Source organism: Ictidomys tridecemlineatus, chromosome 6 (assembly GCF_052094955.1).
Source record: "Ictidomys tridecemlineatus isolate mIctTri1 chromosome 6, mIctTri1.hap1, whole genome shotgun sequence".
Lineage (NCBI taxonomy): Eukaryota > Metazoa > Chordata > Mammalia > Rodentia > Sciuridae > Ictidomys > Ictidomys tridecemlineatus.
The window spans coordinates 169,608,347-169,628,622 of NC_135482.1; the positions used below are offsets into that span (position 1 = coordinate 169,608,347).

Sequence of the window (20,276 nt, forward strand, 5' to 3'; positions counted from 1 at the left end):
TAGACAATTTTACAATTGTTATAGATTTAACATCCCTTTCTCTGCAATTTATACAACTAGATACCAAAAAAAAAAAAAAATCATTAAGATACAGAAGGTGTGAACATTCTTAATCACCTTGATGTAATGGATATTTATAGAATACTCCCAACAACTGCAGCAGAGCACTCCTCTCTCCTTTTTGTGGGCATGCAGAACATTGACTTTACATAGACTGTGTGCTAAGGTATAAGAAGTTTTATTTCACTGAAGAAGAGTTGAATTCATGAAAAGTATGTAATCTAACCACAATTAAATTGTTAGAAATCAGTAAAACTTAAAGGGAAACCTGAATTACTTAGAAATCAGAAACAAAGTTCTAAATAATTTATGAATGGATGAAAAAAATCAACAGGAAAATAAAAGAAAATATTTCAAAGCAAATGATTATGGGAATATATAGAATATATCAAAATTTGTGAGATGCAGCCAAAGCAAAATTTAGAGGAAACACTGTGGTTTATGTTATGCCAATTGATTGAACAACTTAGGTGAAATGGACAAATTCTTAAGCATTTTGACAAAACTGATGTGAAGCAGAAAACATGAATAGCCTAATCTTAAAGATATTGAACTTGTTACTACTGATACCTTACCAAAAAGAAAAACTTCATGTGCAGATGATTTTACCAACAACTTTCATTTAAAGAAGCAACTTCAATCTAAAACAAACTCGTAAAGAAAGTAGAGAACACCTCCTAACCCATTTTATGAGGCTAGCATAATCCTAAGTCTGACACAGATATTATAGAAAAAAATTACAGACCAGTATCCCTCATGAACATAGACACAAATATAATTAACGTAATTTTAGCAAACTAAATAAAAAATGATATAATGTATTATGACCACAAGTTTATCCTAGACTTGTATAATTGTAAAAAAAAAAAAATCAACCAATGTAATCCACCACATTTGCAGGAATAAAGGAGAAAAAGCATGTTGTTAGCAGGTTTAGAAAAGTGACTTGGGCTGGGGCTACAGTGCAACTCCGTGGTCAGAATGTGTGCTTTCTTGCCTATCATGCACTGGGGCCCTTGGTTCAGTCCCCACCACCATAAACAAAACAAAACAAAACTTGACAGGATTATTGTTTCTTGATAAAACAAAAAATCTCTTGGCAGATACATGTGGAAAAGAACCTCCTTTATAGCTAAAATTTTGACTGTTTAAAACAGATCAGAAACAAGATAAGTGTGCCCATCCTTAATCATTTCAGTTCTTCACTACATAGACAGTCCCACCCATTGTAATTCGACAAAATAAGAAACAGATGTGAAAATTAGGAAGAAGCAAAGCCCTTTTACTTGTAGATGTCATGATAATTTTTGTATAAAGTCCTAAAACATCTACAGAAAAACAACATATTTGCTAAACAGATATGCTTGACAAATACCAAAGGTAGGGGAAAAAAATCCCTAAGACTTAATAATAATAATACCCAGGATTCCTGTTAAAATGTAGGTAAAATATTTGAACAGGCACTTTACAAAGGAAGGTATAAAAGTGATCAATAAGCACAGGAAAAAGTTGTTCAACATCATTAGTTGTGAGGGAAGTGAAAATTAAAGAATAATGAGATATTACCATGTATTTTGTAGAAAGACCCAAATTTAAACTACTGATATTTTGAATATTGCTAAAAGATACGAAACAAGTCTGATCCATTGATGGTGGGAGTGTCAAATGGTACTACTTTGGTAAAAGTGCTTCTAGTTTTTTTATAAATTTATAAAATGACCTGTCATTTCTATTCCTAGATGTTTAGTCAAGAGAAATAAGAACATACATTCACAAAAAAAAATGCATTCACAAAAAAAAAGATGTACAGAATGGTCAAGCCACTTTATTCATAATGACCCAAACACTGGGAACAGCCCAAGTGTTCATCAACAAGGGAATGGATACATATGCTGTGGCACATTGATACTGTAGATTACTATTATTCAGCAAAAAGAAGCAGGCTTCTTTCTGATATAGGCAACCACATGGATAAAATCTCAAAAGCATGCCTAGTAAAAGAATCCTTATAAAAAGATTTGATTTGATTTATGTGCTGCTTGAGGACAGGCAAAAGTAATGTGGGATGGAAAAAAAGTCAGAAATGTGGTTGCCTCTTTCAGGAATGATGGTAGCAATGACTGGAAAAAAACAAAGGGAACTTTCTGGGGTTCTGAGACTGTTGATGCGCTTTTCTGATGTGCAGATGTATGTACTTGTCCAAATTCATAGAATGTGACCTTTAAGATTCGTGTATTTTATCTTACATAACTTTTACCTGAAAATAAAGTAATTTGAGCTTTGGTAATTGATACATTCAGGGTTGAAGTCTACAACCTAATTTGAAATGCTTTTCTGTGATAAAACTGGTTGATGTATGAATGAATAGTGAGGTGATATATGTATGATTAAAGCAGATACAGTGAATATTAATTAAACACCAAGCAGTGGGTACATAGGTATTTGTGTGATTCTTCAACTTTTCTGTATGTTCAAACATTTTCCTACTTAATACTGGGGAAAATATTTAAAAGCATCTTTCATGATGAAAGTGACATATGTCTAGCAAAAATATTTGGAAAGTGTAAAAAATTTAAAAAAGAAGTATTACCCATAGCAGTGCCATCCAGAAATAACTATTACTTAATATATTTATTTCAGTCTTTTTTTTTTTCTGTGCTTCGTTTTTGCTTTGTTTAATGGCTGGGATTATATTCTACATGCTGTCTTGCATCCTGTTTTTTTCTCCAATAAGCTTTATAAAATATCCCTTCCACTGCCAAATGTTATTCTACTGAACTAGTGCACTGTAGTTGGCCTAAGGTATCCTTATATGTTATGTTTAGACTGTTTTCCATATTTTACTAACATGTACTTCCATAATAGTTATCTTTTTTATAAACAGTTTGTTTTGTTTTAGATTATCCCTGTAAGTACCATGTCAAAAGTTATAAAAAGTTTTTGGGCTGCAGCTGTGGCTCATGTGTGGGGCACTGGGTTTGATCCTCAGCACCACATAAAAATAAATAAATAACATAAAGGTACTGTGTCTATCTATAACTAAGAAAAAAATTTAAAATACTAAAAAAAGTTATAAAAAGTTTTAAATCCAGTCACATAAATTGTTGACTTTCCCACCCTTTTCTTTTCATAAAAGTTTCTGACATCTCTGAAGAAACCCTAGAATTCCCAAAGCCCAGTGAAAATATCACTCATCTAGAATATTTGTTATCCACTAACTGTATATCAGATTACATTTTAAAAATTTCATTTCTCTGCTATTCCATGGCCCAGAGAAGTTTAGTACTTGCCTACAGTCCTAGCTAGTAATTAGCACAGTCACCCTGTATGTCATCATTGTATCCAGCCCCAAACAGATGCTTAATAATACTTAATAATAAATGAGCACACTGATGAATGAAGGCTTCAAGGTATTAAATCAGATCTACATTTCTGACTATTTCCCTTCAGAACTTTGAAAGATCTAGTTTCCCTCTGATATTATCCTGCACATTGTTCTCATTTGCATATTGGTTTATTTGTTCTGTCTATACTTCCCTCATGGAAAGAAAATCATCTTCTCATTTTCCTTTGGCTCAGGCCACAGAATTACATGTAAAGCCCATGTGTTACAAGGTTCTAATTGGTCTATTGTTGAAGGGTCCAGTCCCAGTTACATCAGAATGCTGACTGCTTCTTGCCTGCTGACTTTTAGTGTGAATTGCAAAAGGAGATATATATATATATATATATATATATATATATATATATATCTCCTTTTGCGTGTATATGTATCTTTACAAGACCACACATACACAGAGTACATGGTTCTCTCCTCAGAGGGCAGAATGTTCAGTAGTTTTCTGTAGGCAGTGAGAGTATGTGTTTTCCCCATTGTGTGTGCACCCTGCACAGGCCCAGGATGAGGGATCTGGGTACAAGGTGCAGACATTGGACCTTGACAGCAGTTCCTTGTGCAGCAGGTGCCTGGGAGTTTGTGATTTCAGAAGTTGTGAATGTCACTGTCTTGTGGGGACATGTCCTTTCTCTGAAACAGACTAGATGGGAAGGAGTATAGGCCATTCCTTTGCAAATAAACCCAGAAGGAAGGAAGGAAGGATTGTTTGTCCTTGTGTGCAGGAAACAAACGAGACTAATTATTCCTTATTTACTGCAATTCTTTGATCAGAGAACGAATCAAATATTGCTGTGAGCAGCTGCGTACTCTCTTGCCGTATATAAAGGGGAGAAAGAATGACACGGCTTCAATTCTTGAGGCAACAGTTGATTATGTGAAATATATCCGGGACAAAATCCCTCCAGCCATTATGGGCCAGGTATTCAACTCCTAAAGCTTTGAATTTTATCCTTATAGACAATGCTTTAATGCTATAGAATTTTATTTCAATTTTTTAAACTGGAAATCAATGTGTCTTTGTATATGTATAAAAATATCTATTGTCTATCTAACATTATCTGTCAATCATTGTATGTTTCAGATTACAGAAGCCCTTCAGAACAATCGGAGGTTTTGCAAGAAACAAATGCCTATCCAGCTATCCCTCCCAGGCACTGTCTTGGCACAAAGGTATGATTAGGGCTCTTGCAAGTCCAAAGTCGGCTTGTTGTTTTCCTCCCATGCTGATGCCAGATGTGTAGACAGGAATTGAATTCATCCACAGTGAGAACTCAGGTACTTATTGCTGATGTGTATCATTTCATTATAGTGATAAACACATGTAATATTCTCAGGCTCCTGGCTGTTTTATCATTCTTCTCACTCTTCCTCTTGTTACTGAAGGACCTTAAAATAAGGTTGGCTGCCCCAGACTATAGTGACTATGGAGCCCAGGAAGGGCATGATGGATTCTAATGCTCCTCCATCCAGGAGGTTGAAGGCCCTGGTGCATGCAGCCCTGTTTCAGTTAGTCCTTAAAGGAACTCCCTAGTACAAAATGTGACATACCAAACAATAGCTTACTTATTTAGATTTACTAGAATACATAAACAAAGAGGAAAAGCCAGTCATTTTAGAGAAGCATCCTGGGTCCTGTTCAACTCTTTGTTCTCATATTTTAAATAGTCCATAGGTGAGGTTCTGTCAGGATTTTTTAGGACTTGATTGGTTAAAGAGCATTTGAACTCAGCAAGTTCTAGAGGGATATAAAAACTGTTATTTATTGTTTCCTTTTAAGGGAAAACAGTCTGTTGACAAGCACTTACTCCCCTGTGAGAGAGATCCAGTTCCTGGCTAACAAGTGCTTGAATATGTATTCCATTGCTACTGCAGGGGACTCCTTGGATCAAGTTGTGAGAGGTGAGCCACATCTAATGCCTTTGTTGCTTATGGGATGCTGGGGCCTGCATGGACAACCTTTGCACATCTGGGCTTCTGTACCTTTGCTCCCATGACCAGGGGATCAAACATAGCTGAAAGATTACACCATGAGTCCTTCCAGTATTGTCAGCTTGAAGTTCATAAGGTGGCTGTGGACATTTAAATAGTGTTATCCCAGAACTTGGGTTCAAAGTTGACCTTAATTTCCAGAAAACACATCAATGATAAGCGCATTGATAATTTGGTTCATTACATAAATAGAATCTAAAGGGAAGGGAAGTAAAGTTGTCCCTCAGTATCCATGGGGGATTTGTTCTGGGTCCACCTGCAGATTCCAAACTCTGTGGATTCTCAAGTCCTTTATGCAAAATGGCGTGGTATTTGCATATAGAATGTGTATTCCTCTCCCATACAAGAAATCTTCTCTATGTGACTTACATACCTGATACAATGTAAATGCTATGTAAATGGTTGTTATATTGTGTTACTTAGGGAATAATGACAAGAAAAATAGTCTGTGCATGTTCAGTACAGATGTAATTAAAATTTTTTTTTCAATCCATGGTTGGTTGATCCCTAGATGAGGAATCCATAGATTCACAGGGCTGATTATATTCATATTGATTCAGTACTTATTGTGTACTGAGCATTTAACATAGTATTTACCACCTCACATTTCTGCTTAAATATTGCCTTCTCAGTGAGTCCTTCTCAATTGCCCAGTTAAAGCTGCACATACCTCCTCACCATACATGTTGCAGGGGACTCCTCACTCACTTGTTTTACTGGATTTGTCTTCATAACACCACCTGCTAATAGTCTTTACTTGCATGTTTTATTTATTGCCTATCTTCTCCCATTAAAATGCTGACTCTTGAGGTGGGAGGTTTTTTGCTTTTGGTCTTTGCTTGTTTTGTTCATTGATCATATTTCTAATACCTAGAACAATTACCAGCACTCAGGAGGTGCTCAATAAATGCTCATTATGCAAACATTCATTGCCCACTGGGAGGCCTTTGTGTTATATATGCTATATAAACCTATACCTGCCCATGTACTTGTAGAAATAAGAAGATGGGAAAGAACAGAGCCAGACAAAAAGAACACAACATTTAATTTGTGACTTTTGGTATTCCTGAAGATAAATCTCAGTTGAGAAACCAGTAAGGCATGGAATTACTCTCCTGAATGTTGAATGCTGGGCAACCAGACTGCCTTTCTCTCTGACTAGCTTGTCTTAGGTGACCCTTCTGCTGACTTCTTCCAAGAGATTCTGCTCTCAGCACCTCCCTTGTATTGAGAATGTCTCCCCCTCGCACTCTCCAATTTATTCCAATTCTGTCCCTTAATTCTCAGCTTAAATTTCCCTGCCTCAATGATGAGGACACACAAGATGAACAAGATGCATTTCTTTTTTTCCTCATAGAGCTTGCAAATCAGTGGCAGAGAACATCACAAAAGCAAATCATGGTTCACCCGGTATTTTAAGTGCTATAGTAGAGGTACTGTGTGCATGTATGGAGGTAGAGTGGGGACCAAAGGAACAAAAGAAGTCCCTAGGATTGGTGTCTAAAATCAGAAGAAAAAGGGGTCAAAAATAAAATAGTCCTCCTTGTTCATGTAATTGGAGAAGCCTCAGGGTGTGGTTTTTGTTTGTTTGTTTTTTAATTTTGTTTTGTATTTTTGGTCAATTTAGACTTCTTTCCTGGACTAGGGAATAGAGAAGGAGAAGGGAGCAGGGGAAGTCACCATGAGCCACAGTTAGATTGCTTATAGTACCTGTGGCTGAATGTGACATGGCATCATTAAATTGGCCTAGATTAAATAAGATAGAGGTCAGACCACAGGTGTATCCCTGTCAATGTTATTTCTTGTACTTGCAGTACTGTTTATATTGTGCAGAAGATCTAAAGAACCATTTTCATGGCAGAGTTTAGGCCTTTCTTGCATCTCACAGTATTGCATCATCCAAAGAGACTGCTCTTAGGAAGACACAAATTCACTAGGAGCAGAGGCTTGCGGCATGTTTAAAACAGAGGAGACCTGCAAGGTCAATCAGTCAAGTCCCCATTTTTATTTTGTTTGTGTATATTTTTCCTTTTGAAAAGCAGCACACATCCTGTGCTAATCTGACTAAGCTCAGAAGTGTTCATTTTGTGTATATTCTCTTCAAGTCTTTTTTCCAGGTATATTTTTCTATACTAGTAAACATATTGAACATCCCATTTGTTTCCTCGTTGTTTTACTTAACTTCATATCATATATGCTGTTAATCTATTGTTACACAGCTTTCATCATCATCTTAATGGTTTTAATAGTTTAGCAAATGATTTATGGAGTAATTTTCTTAGCCATCTTCCACTTGCTATATTTAGTCCTTCTATTCGGGGGCAGAGAAATTGTACACATCACATGATTGGAAATACTTCCCCATATATAGGGTTTTCTGTATTTGGGGCTTCTCTTTGAGCTGCTTTCCTGGAAGTATATCATGGATGAGTTAGAGAACAGAGAACATGAGTATACATATATATAGCTCCTAATGTATATTGCCAAATTAGTTTTGAAAGAGGATCAGAAGAATTGCTGTGAGTTAATCCTTGCAAATTTCACTTTTACCACCCAGGTCAGAAAATTGAAGGCTGTAGAAGCTAAATGGGTACCCAAGGCCCTAAGGCTTCATGCTAAGCCTAATCTGTAACACAGATATGTTTAGACTTTATCAGCTTGTCTTTTGCATTAATCTATGTACACATTTGCTTTAATTATTTTCACAAATATTCCAGGTACATTTGCATTTATACATAAAATATAACATTATTTCACTTTCATTATTATTGATGTCAAAATTATTGATATTCACAGTGTTACTTGAAATTAGAGTGTTAACATTATATATTTAAATATTTCTGTGGTATGAGATTTTATTTCTCACTTCATTTATAGAAATTAGTTAAGCTTTATCAATGGATAAATGGAGTTGTTCTTTCCCACATTCTTCCTTCCTTCATAGAGATGGCCAGTTTCGATGATAATGAAAGCCAAACACACACACACACACACACACACACACACATATATACATACACACACACCCTCCAAGAAGCACACACACACATTCCAAGAAGCACAGAAATTTGCTGCTCCTCTAAAATCTTTTTTCATGACACATGAAAACTAATTTATAATGTGTATATTGTATTAAATATCACTTTTCCATCAGCATTTGAGCATATGAGCAGTACAAGTATGTAATGTGAGGAAATGAAACAGGATAATATATTTCAAATATGGTATGGTCATCTAGAGATATGGAATTGTGTATATAGTATTAACAGATGTTTCTTTTCTTATTACAGGTCAATCAGGCTCCACTTCAGAGAGTGCTGCTATTGGTGATCTGTATAAAACTAGAATTCCCAGTGCAGCCCTCTCTCTCAATTCCTTCCATGCTGTCAGATATTATTCTAAAGTCATCCCTTCCTATGATGCAACTGCCGTAACAAATCAGAGCATTTCAATTCATTTACCGTCAGCTGTACCAAAAATCTCAAAGTTTCTTCCCCAGCACTGCAACTCCATGCTGGGCCAGACGGGTACAACACACCCCAACTGTCTGGTAAGTCTTTGGGAGTCTGTGAGTCAGACTGGACTCACTGTGGTCAGCAGAGTACTCACATTAGTACTAGTACTCACACAGTACTCTAGTTGGCTCTTCGACTGGGATCTAGAGCTCTGTTGGTTTTTAAGTCATTCTACCTGATATATGAAAAAACAGTGCAGTGGACCCAGGTTCTTATTTCCCAAGCTGCAGGGGTGGTATCTGAATTTCTAGAAATCAGTGAATCTCGAGTGTGTCTCTGCTACTTTGGCCTTAAGTGACCAGATAGAACCTGGTGTCCTCTGGTGCTGATTGCTCTTGCCCTCTGCTTTTACTAAGCTCCTAGGTTGCCACATCCTGTTTCACCATCCTCATCCTCAGTTGACTCCATAACTGGCTGCAGCTTTCTCTCTCAGAGAATAGATATAATGCAATAGATGATCATTGAGAATAGATTTCAGAGAATAAATATAATGCAGTAGATAATCGTTGAACATTCATTATGCTCTAGCATCATGCTTACCTGTTGTGCTAAGGTAGTATATAAAATAGACATGTGATCCTTCTCTCATGAAGTGTCATGGAGATGCAGCAAAGAAGCAGACAGTTGTGATATAGCCTGGAACATGTAGGGAAAGTACCTCAATATATGTAATATAATCTAGACTCAAAAGAGGGGAAGGTCTGCCTGCCCCTGAAAAGTTCTCCCAAGCCAAGCTCTAAAGACAAAGAAGTATCCAGGTAAGAGGTTCCAAATCAGGAGAAAAGAGAGGAAGAACATTCCAAACAGATGGATTAGCATATGTTAATTGTAGAACCTTTATTTTTAGAAGAACTTCCAGGTCTAGTGAAAGACCCAAACAAAATTAACCTGCTTAAAAGAGACTTCTGAAAACTTTAATATTGTTGCTGATTCTTTTGCATATTAATAGTATCAGACATGTTTTGAGAACTCAATAGATAATGCGGCATATACTTCATGTTCTTAATGTGGATGATTTAAAGAATCCCCCAAGCAATCCTTTGAGGGTGGATGCTGTTATTATCTCCATATGCCATCTACAAAATGGGAATTATAGTGACCTTCCCAAAAAAACATTGTGAGAAAAATATTCCAAAGAGAATTACAAAGAAATATTAGAACGTGAGTTATCCATGGATGTAGTTATGTTGCAAATGATCATCAGTATTTCAATAGGAAGATCAGGGTAAAAGTAAAAAAAGTTTTCAAAATTATTATTTATTTATTTGTGATAGGGTCTTGCTTTATTGCCCAGTCTGGTCTCCAACTCTCGGACTCAAAACAGTCTTCCCACCTCAGACTTCCAAGTAGCTGGGGCTATAGGTACTTGCCATAGTGCCCAGAACATTGTAAGTTGTTGACACCTACTTACTCCATGTGGTTTTGTTACAGAATTGTAAGAAAACGACTACTTTTAATAACAACAAGTACATATTTTCAAACCTGTAGCTTTAAGCACCTGAAGATTTCACATGGTTTTACAAATTATTTTATATCGTTTTAGGACATCAAAAATACCTTTGTGACATAATGAAAAAGAATGGGCAGGATTCGATTAATGTGGGTTTTTCCCTTTCTTTGCAGCATCAGTTTTGGGCATATTAAGAGTACATGTTTGAAATTCACACTGTATACCACCTGCTGGGCACAGTTTGACAATACGGGAAGAGTGGAACAAAGAATAATTTTGAAAGCTACACCCAGAGACCTAATATCAAAAGAGCTGGCATTGTCTGGCTTCTGATAAATGTGCTAACAGCCTCTGCTGATAGATAGACAGGCTGTGAATGTGGTAGCCACAGGCTTTCACTCAGGCACATACACACTTGGATCTCCCCCAACCAGAGAGCTTCAAGAACAAATGGCCTAGGTGACCTAGACTCTTTTATTTTTTTTTCCAGTCAAAAAATTTTTCACTATTTATAAAAAAAAATTACAAAGAAGATCCATGTGGACTTGATAAGAGGATAAGATTGGAAAGGTACATTGACACTGCTGTGTCACTGAGCACAGATACTACAATTTGATTCTTATTTTAGTATCACTTAATAAGAATTGCTGTCACTTATTTCTAGATGGTATCTTTTCTAGATTTGACATTTTAAGGAGTTTCCTTCTTTATCCATCATCCAAACTAAGATATCTAGAGAGACTCTGAAAGAGTGTCTGCCTCCTTCCTTAACCACTAATGAATAAATTGATGTGTCTACCTTTGCCTACAAAGATAGCTAACATTAGGCAAGATTTTCTTTCTGGATCTTTAGTTTCAGATCTCTGCATTAGGAAAAATCTGTTGAAAATAAGGGGAGAAAAATATTTGTTTTATATTTCACCCAAGAGTTCTTATGTGTAAGTTTTATTAAAGCATTCAGTTCTGATCCTGAAAATTCCTTTTGTCTTATTTCATAAATGTGTTCCCTTTTTAGTCCTATATAATTCCTATGTAAGGAACTTGATTTCACTGGATTTTTGTAATTTGAAAAGCTTAATTACTTAGGCATAATTTTCATGTTAAATTGTGTAACATGATTGTATAAGAGGATTGAATCTGTAGATGTTTGACATAACTATGAAAGAACTTGAAAGTTCCTAAGGTTCTATGCTTATTACTACAAGTGGGTGGCTACCCTTCACATTCTTGCCTGTTATTGCTTTGAATTGGAAGAGAACCTGCTGAAGTATTCTAGGCACTGGGAGCACTGCCATGACCCCAGCTAGTCGAATTGCTACTGGGGCTTTTGCTTTGGTGGGAGTTTCTCTAGATCTACACGTGAAGTGGGAGATGCCTACAGCCAAGAATTCTTCAACAGATGACCTAGAGTGTGTTACCCTCATAGCTATCTGACTGTATGTTGGTCCCCTTTTTCCTTTCACATGAAAAGAAATCTACAAGATTGATTATTAAAGCTACATTGTATTTTCAAGGCCAGTTCCATGATCCTCAATTTCATGCAAGTGTTCAAATTCTTTTCTAGGTTGCAGAATTTCATTTTTAATAAACTAGGCTCTTCTCAGTAATCTCAACTCTCAGCCAAAGAGGAAAGGTTAGTGGAGTCCCAGCCCTTAGACAAAGACCAGGATTTTCTTTGTAAAATCAAATTGGAGGCCATGAGACAGTGCGTGTGCAATTTTCACAATGAAAAACGTGCAAGAAGCTTAACTAGATTAGGTGATGGTTACAGGTTTCACACTGGTGGAGGCAGACTTAGCAAGACTTGGTAGATCTCCAGTATAGGGGCTGTGAGGAGGGGTTGAGGACTAAGATGGACACCCATGTTTCTGGCTTTGGTGGATAGTATTGCTGTTCACTGAGAGAACATAAGGCTAAAAGCACTTGGAGGAATGGCACTAGAAGATGACAATTTTATTTGTGAATGTGTTGCATTTGAGGTAGTGGTAGAATATTCCAGTGGAGGTAGCCAAAATACATTCAGATACATGTAGTGCAGGCAGGAGATCTGGATGAGAGATGAGAGGGTTGGTGTATCATCAGTACTGCAAGGGGAATTCAAACATTACATGGTAGGAGTGTCCCAGATGATCCTTAGGACCTGGTCACCTTGTGGTTATACTGTATAATTCAGCATAAGAGGTCACTTGGTCAGGCTCCTAATGACATAAAACATTGCCAATTACCAGAGATCTGAGGTACATGGGTGAAACCTCAAAGTCAGAGAGCACAAATTGCCAGAGGCCACTTTTTTTTTTTAACTGGTTGTTTTTTAATCATGAGAAATTAAATTTCTCCTTATTTCTAGCTTTTGAAAAACTCAAAGCTTAGGCAAAATTGCTTGATCGAGGAAGTGCCTACCCTTTTACGTGGGATATCAGTTTTCCTTTGATCACTCTTCACAGTCTTCCTTATTCATTGAAGTGCCTGCCTGGTCCCTGCAGAGATTCCAGTTTGACTCCTGAACGAGCAATGGCTCTTTTGTACGGGGGAATAACTTGCACAGGGATGGGGGAACTTGTTTAAATTCAGATTCCCAGGCCATACCCCACAGAGTCAGATTTGGTCCATTTGGCTGGGTGGTACCTGGGAACCTGCATTTTAACAAACCCTATCAGATGTATTAGCAGGTATATAATTATCCTACTTAAACGCATCCCATGCACTTAAACAGACGCAGAAAACCATAGGGGACAGAAAAGCAGTAGAAACAAACCAAACCAATACTTCACTGACTTGCAAACCTGACATTTAGTAAAACTGTGCATTTTGGCATCCTCTCCCAGAGCTCCTCACTCCAGAGTCATGGAATAGAGTGCAGTACTCTGCAAGGGGTAATTCTGATGCACAGCTATGTTTTAGAAGCCACTGATACATTTATAACATGCTACTCAATGATGTGGTAAAGGCTGGAGACCATGTTCAGTCTGCTTTGTGTAATGTGACCAATATACCAATAAGAACAACTCAGAGGAGGAAAAGTTGGTTTTGGCTTACAGTTTCAGAGGTTCAGTCCATGGTCAGCCAACTCTGTATCTCTGGGCCCTCCGTGAAGCAGAACTTTATGGTGGAGGGTGTGGCAAAGAAAAACTGCTCAGTTCATGGCAACCAAGAAGCAGAGATCCTGAGTGCAAGGAGCCAGGCGTAATATCCCCAAGAGCGCATCCCCAGTGACCTACTTCCTCCAGCCACACCCTACCTGCCTAGAGTTACTCCCCGTTAATTCATTAAAATTACGAATCCATCAAGTGGACTAATCCACTGATTAGGTTACAGCTCTTGTAATCTAATGACCCTCTGAATATTCCTGCATTTTCTCACACATGAGCTTTTGGGGGGACACTTCACATTTAAACCATAACAGGAGGTAAAGTACAAAGAGCACAGCCCTCCCCAGTCCAGAATTATCTCCACCTTGATTGATGAGGTTTTGCTGAGGAGGTGGGTTCAAAAACTGCTTTGGTAAGTTATATGACTAGGTGGTACAGTTGTGGGGAATTCAAATATGGGAGTGGATGCCAGGAGTTTCGAGTTGTATATCTCAAGAGAGTGAGTAAGGTAGGGTTTCCCTTAATTTAGTTTATTTAGATGGCAATAAAAACTGCTTGGGTGAAGGGAGGTGCTTTGAAGTTTCATTTGATCTTTCATATTTTGTAAAGTTTACCCTAAAGGTATTGTTCAAAGTAGAAAATCACTTACTTAATAGTGGTGCTATACAAAATGATGAACATTGGATAGATCATTTTATGGCATTCACCAGAACAAATCCAAAGCATTCTGGCAGTTTTCCTTCCACCTGTCTCACATGTCCCTCATTCTCCCCTTTTCTTCTGTGTGTCTCCCAGGTACATGGAATGAGGAAACAGGAAGCCCAGAATCACCTTGGTTAATCCAGTATCAAGAGCTGGTTTCATCACCATGGAAACGTGACACTTCTGTGGAGGACAGAGAAATCCCTAATCTCTCTATTTTTCAAGGCTGTTTTTACATTCCAGAATAATGTTCTTTCTGAAAACACCAGGAAAAAATTTTTTTAAAAAAACAACAGGAAAATGTGGGCACATGCGCACGTGCACACACATGATTATATCACATAATATCTTGTATGCTGCTGAATTTTACTCTCAGGCTAAAAAAATATATATTTTTACCTCAAATCAGAGTTTTCTAGAAGTCAGATTATAAAACAAAAGTACGATTTAACCCTGATGAAAGAAACTTCAGTGAAACAGATTTGTAAAATGCACAAAATCAACTTGTTCTAAAAAAAGTGGTCTGCTAAACTGTGTATCCCAAGAAGTCTTTGCAAACAGATATTTCTTTCTACTGATTTCTAACCCAGGTAGCCTTAAGGGTGTGTGAGGGTGTTGGGAATGGTGGTATTTTATAAAACATGAATCCCTCCTCCTCTCAGCCTAAGGCTACTTCATTGTGTCCCTCTAAACTTAAAAAAAAAAATTCTACGGCATAGGAGTTATAAGGCTCCATGTCATTTTTAAAGTCTCAACATGGCAAGTACCTTGCAGATTACTTTCCTCATAGACCCAAAGTAGAAATCAATTTTGAACTAGAAACCTTTGAAAAGTTGAGAACCTTTTCCATAGCCATCATTGTATTAGGGTACGTACATAGAAACAAGAATAAGCTTACTGGTTTCTTTCCCTTCTCCTGTGGGTTCATACTGATTTTCTCATATTGTATTCTAATGCTCCTGAACCTAATGTTCATTAAACGTTAATAAAGGGGGTAAAAAACCCTCAGGAGTCACAGCCCTGGAGTAATTACTTGTTTTTTAATTTTTAGATTTCATTTACTATAATCAAAAAGTTGAAGCATTGATTTTTATTTCCTAACAGAGCACTATAATAGAACCACCCTTTTGTGACATTTAACTGGAAAAACAATGATTTTTAGATGTCTTGCTGAACGAGACCTTCTATAATTTTCTTTTCCTAATGCAAAGGAAGTTCTACTCTTTCCTAAGGTCAGTGAGTCAAGAGCTGGACAGAAATGCCCCTAAGCCTTTGACAGAGTTGAGGAAAGCAAAAAATACAGTTTGGAAAAATTTGTGAACAGATTGTCCTGGAATTAAGGGTTGATCCTGATCTCGAGCAACTGAGAAAGTACTGCAGGATTTACTCTGAGCTCAGAATACTCCCTTGCTTTCTTGAGACACATGAGAAGACTTGCATATGGGGAAGGGAATTCCTTTCTTGACCGCCATTGCCCTCACCCTGTGAGGCAAGAGCCATAAGTTTCAATATAAATATTATTGCTGGCCACAAGTCTTCCCAGCTCCTTTTTTAAAACCCAGCCACAGAATTTGACTGGCAGAGAATGTGTTTATACTTAGTATCGCTATCAGTTCTCCCTAAAATGGAAAACCTGCAACAAAGCATGCAATAAAATGCTGCTCTCTGGGGTAGGATTGTGTCACACAAGGGGCCATTACAGGGAGATCTTGTAAAGGGATTTGCACTTACAACCTTGGCTGTGGTCCAGCCAAGGCTGGGAAAAATACTCCCCGTTTTCTACCCCAGCAGCAAATGATGTAAATTCACTCTACAAGGAGGCATATCCGCTGGCCAGGGTTGGCAGAGGTGACTGTGAAGGTGCTTGTATAAATTGTTTGCTTGTTGAGGCCTAAAATAGTTTTAAGAAAAGGAGATGCCAAGCCAGCATTTTATCACAGGTTAACTGCATTAGAGAAATTGGGTTAAAATGTTAAATCTCAGCGACTAGAATTGGCTTTGTGTCATTTGGGTATTTCCTTCACATGCTAATGAGAGTTCAGGAATACTAATCAGATCCCTTTGGCAAAGCCAAGCCAGTCATGGCAGGCTTCCAGCCGAAAATTATTTTTCACTGTGTACACTTGGATATTCTACTCCCATTTAAAGGCAAGGAGGCAAAGCCATGGGGATTGTTTCCTCCTTGGCCCAGACCTGCCTCCTCCAACATGTTCCCAATACTGTTCTTTTCCATTTCCCAGGACCTTACCTTTATCATGAGTACAGCTTTGCCTCTATATCACCCAATGCCTGATGCTCATCCAAATCCTACTTGTCCATTGTTCAGCTCTGGGCACGGAGTACCTTCCACATGGCATACTCCCATGCGGGAGGCAATTTGGTGTCTTGGAAAGAGCATGAGTTTGGAAGTCACAATAGTGACCTCACAGCCTAACTTTGCTAACCACTAATTGTGTACATTTGGGTAAATGATTTACCTCCTTTCATCTGTTTCCTCTTCTATAAAATAGGGGTGGCCATATTCATTCACTTATTCAGGTTCTGAGGATAAAAACCAATGTTTGCAAAGTTCCTGGCATCTAGTGGATCCTCACCAAATGGCAGCTACTATTACTGTCTCACTATGCTTCCTTCCGGCACCTGCCTACTCCCTGAGACACTGCCATCCCAGGAGGGAAAAGAATCCTGGTTCTCAATGTCATTTCATGCCACTCTTCCCAGCTATGTAGAATCCTAAACAGAGTATTTGGGTTCCTTTGAGCTGCTGGGATTCTACAACCCCTAATGGTTGAGTTTGAAAGTCCTGGAAAAACTACACTCTTTCCTTTGTGATCATCCACTTCGAAGAGCACAAACAGGCATTTGACATTCTTTTGTCCACCCTCCACTACTACTACCACTCCCACCAAAGTCAGGTTGGAGCCATTTGTTAGCACAGAGAGAATACACGGTTTATGTGGCTTCTATGCGTCACTCTGGGTTGTTTAGGAACCCACCACTGGGTTTGTAATCTCTAGTTCCAGGGTTTCCCTTCTACCATCCTGCCCCCAGCCTAAGGGGCTCCTTTATGTGAGAAGGGGTGCGATAGATTTGAATCCCAGCTCCAATGCTTCTAATCTTAACTGGGGGCTTATGAGCAACCATTTCTTTGAGCCTCATGTTTATCATCTGTACAGCTGAAACCTAACTTGCAAGTTTGCTCTGAGAAGTAGAGAGAATTCATGCCACCTGAAGTTAAGGACAGCACCTTTCCCATAGTAGGTGCTCAAAAAATAAAATATACTGCTAATTATATTGCTTACTCCCTTTCAAACAAATTTTGCTCTGTTTCTTCTTTGCTGAAAGCATGCCAGATTTCCATCGTTTCCCCCTTTTGCTTTCCTACCTTTTATGTAGACCCATAGATAATAATATCAATAAACAACAGTGTCACTGGTATCTTTTTTCTTTCTGTAAGATATTTTAATTTAGATTATAAAAGTAATGTGGGTTAATGCAATTTAAATAAAATGATATAAAATAAAAATCTCTCATTTTCCCTGAAATCCTGTTCTTTGGAGGCAGATCTTGATGTACTTCCTTCTAAATATCCTCTTATGCATATGAAAACATATGAAGTATGCAAGGAGTGATTTGTTTTGACTTCGTACCAAATTGGAATCATGACTTCACCCTTCTGATGGCTGAAGTTCTATTTTAAGAATATCCCCAAATGCATTTAGCCTCCCAATCATGCAAATTTAGTTTTTTCCACTTATTTTCACAAACAACATTATAATAAATGTCATAGTTGTGTCTTCGTAGTAATGAAAATGTATCTGTGTGATACATCCCAGTCAGCAAGTATTTATTGAGTCCCCTTTATGTAGCAGGCACTGTTCTAGCAAACTCCCTCCTTTCAGGGGCTTATGTTCTAGCAAGGAATATGTGAAGTAAATAAATATAAAATGCTGTGGTACCCTAAGGGAAAAAGGAAGCTGAGCCAGGGTTGAGTTGAGATGCTATTTTAGATGGGGAGCTTCTTTGTCAAACTGGCATTTGGAAAAATACTGGATGAAAATGAGAGAACAAACCACACAGAGTGATCTGGGAAGGGAGCATTCCAGATGAAAGAGCAGGGACTGCAAAGGCTCTGCGGGGGGGGGGGGGGGCGGGCAATGACCCTGGGTATTCACAGAGCAGCAAGGAGACTGGTAAGGCTGCAGGGAAGTGAAGGAAGAGGCTTGGGGAGCCAGAGATGTGGATCCCCGGCTTCTTGCCAGGTGGAAGCTGGTGGAAGAGAGAAGAGAGGAGGCACACCATGAGTACACCTTGCTTGGACCAGTCTGACTGCTGATTGGAACACAGACTTTAGGGAGTGAGATCAGAAATAGATGAATGAGAAACTCAGGCAACTGATGATAGTGCTTTGGCCATGGGTAGTGAAAAGCATTTGGTGACAATAATGGTTTTGGGGGACCGGTGAAGATACAAGTCTTCTTGGAAGTATTTAAGAGAGAATGGGGAGAAGCAGATATAAAGACAACAAGAAGAGATAACTTTTATTTGGAATTTCCTCACAAAGTGGGTGCTGAGAAATGGGGCCGTGGCTAGGGAGGGAGGACATGGAGTTAGAATAGGCTATCTTTAAGTCAGGGGAGTTTAACATGTCCATATGCTGATGGGGAATTATTCTGTGAAGAAGGAAAGATGATGCAGAAAGAGACCTTGTAATTGCTGGAGTCACACAGAGCAGGCGGCAGGTGGAGACGGGAGCCCGTGCAGCAAATACCTGCTCAGATGCAGGACAGCTGACAGCAGAGGTGGGAGTTGGGAAAGGTTGGATAAGAAGGAAGAAAGACTGAAATAATGTTCTAAGATATTGAGAGGGTGAATAAATAGATTATCCATGCCGTAGGGGAGCTCCCTTGAATACCTGGTTGGTCATGAGGGTAAAGTAAGATCACAGCATTTGTGTTTCTCTCCTGGCAGATCTGGCTTCTGGTATTGCATAGGAAGAGATTAAGTGAGTTTCTTTGAGCACTCTTGACAGAGAAAAAAGGACCTAGAGAGCCAAGGGAATGGGCAGGAGAACTGTGATCATGAAGACCCAGGAAATGTCAGCTTTATAGGAAGGGAGGGCACATGAGCAGGAAGGGTGATGGGCACTTTAATGCAGACCATCAGCGGATGGAGTGCTCAGCCCTGTGTAGTTAAAAGCCTGTTGACATCAAAGTAGATAGAGGGATAAGTTTTAAGGACAAAATGGAGATAAGAGCAGATGTAGCAGTGAGACAGTAAGCTACTCGGCCTGGTGGGTGTGAGGAGGTACTGTCATTGATATGGCTCTGGAGAGCTCTGGCTTCTGTGTGGAAAAGTAAAGGTGATCCTACAAAGTTACGGAGAGAACACAGCCACCCGTAACCACAGCAAGGCCTCATTTGTTCAGCGTTGTCAGCAACTGAGATTCTCATTCGTATGAACATTCCAGAAGACAAATACTTAAGGCATGTCCTTTATTGTGGTGACTTTGATAGAATTCTGTGTAATGGCCAGTGAGCTGGATGCATCCAGGGTATTGCCAGGAGAAACTGTACTGGAATGGAACACGCACAAAGGATATCAGAGAGGGAAAGGATGTGGGTCAGTATTTACAAAGATCAACCATTTCCATTTACAAAGTCTTCCTAAGGTAATACATTTCCATTTTTATAAAAACAGGAGAGGGGATCCTGATTAATTATTTGCTGATCTCTTGTCTACTTCTGGTCAATAACTCAAATAGGACCTTAATGTATTAAAGACACAGAAACATAGTAAGAGTCTCAGATTAATGTAGCCTTGGATACAGAGTTTGCAGCAATGGAGTTAAGTGTGAAACACTCAATTTGCTGACAAGGAGAAAGAGAAAGTCCTCTGGTTGATGGAGTGTGACTGGATCCAGATGAGCCCTCCTCTTGAGTTGAATCGTAAGCATCTTTTAAACTGGGGGAAGATTAAGTTGCATTTCAAGTATGCTAGGGGAAAGCAGGTTAATCCAGAAACTGTAATGGGACCACTGGCTAGCTACTTGGAAGAAAAAATAATTAGACATA

General features: G+C 38.5%; 1 protein-coding gene across 1 annotated transcript in view; it reads left to right on the top strand.

The window, feature by feature from the left end:
* Nucleotides 1–17,631, top strand: part of Sohlh2 (spermatogenesis and oogenesis specific basic helix-loop-helix 2) — a 53,770-nt gene extending 36,139 nt beyond the window's left edge. The window contains exons 7-11 of the mRNA XM_040281912.2: nt 4,229–4,376; nt 4,539–4,627; nt 5,235–5,356; nt 8,737–8,996; nt 14,296–17,631. Of these exons, the coding sequence (XP_040137846.1) occupies nt 4,229–4,376; nt 4,539–4,627; nt 5,235–5,356; nt 8,737–8,996; nt 14,296–14,340 (664 nt within the window). The 3' untranslated portion in view covers nt 14,341–17,631. The remainder of the gene's footprint in view (nt 1–4,228; nt 4,377–4,538; nt 4,628–5,234; nt 5,357–8,736; nt 8,997–14,295) is intronic.
* Nucleotides 17,632–20,276: the final 2,645 nt, after the last annotated feature.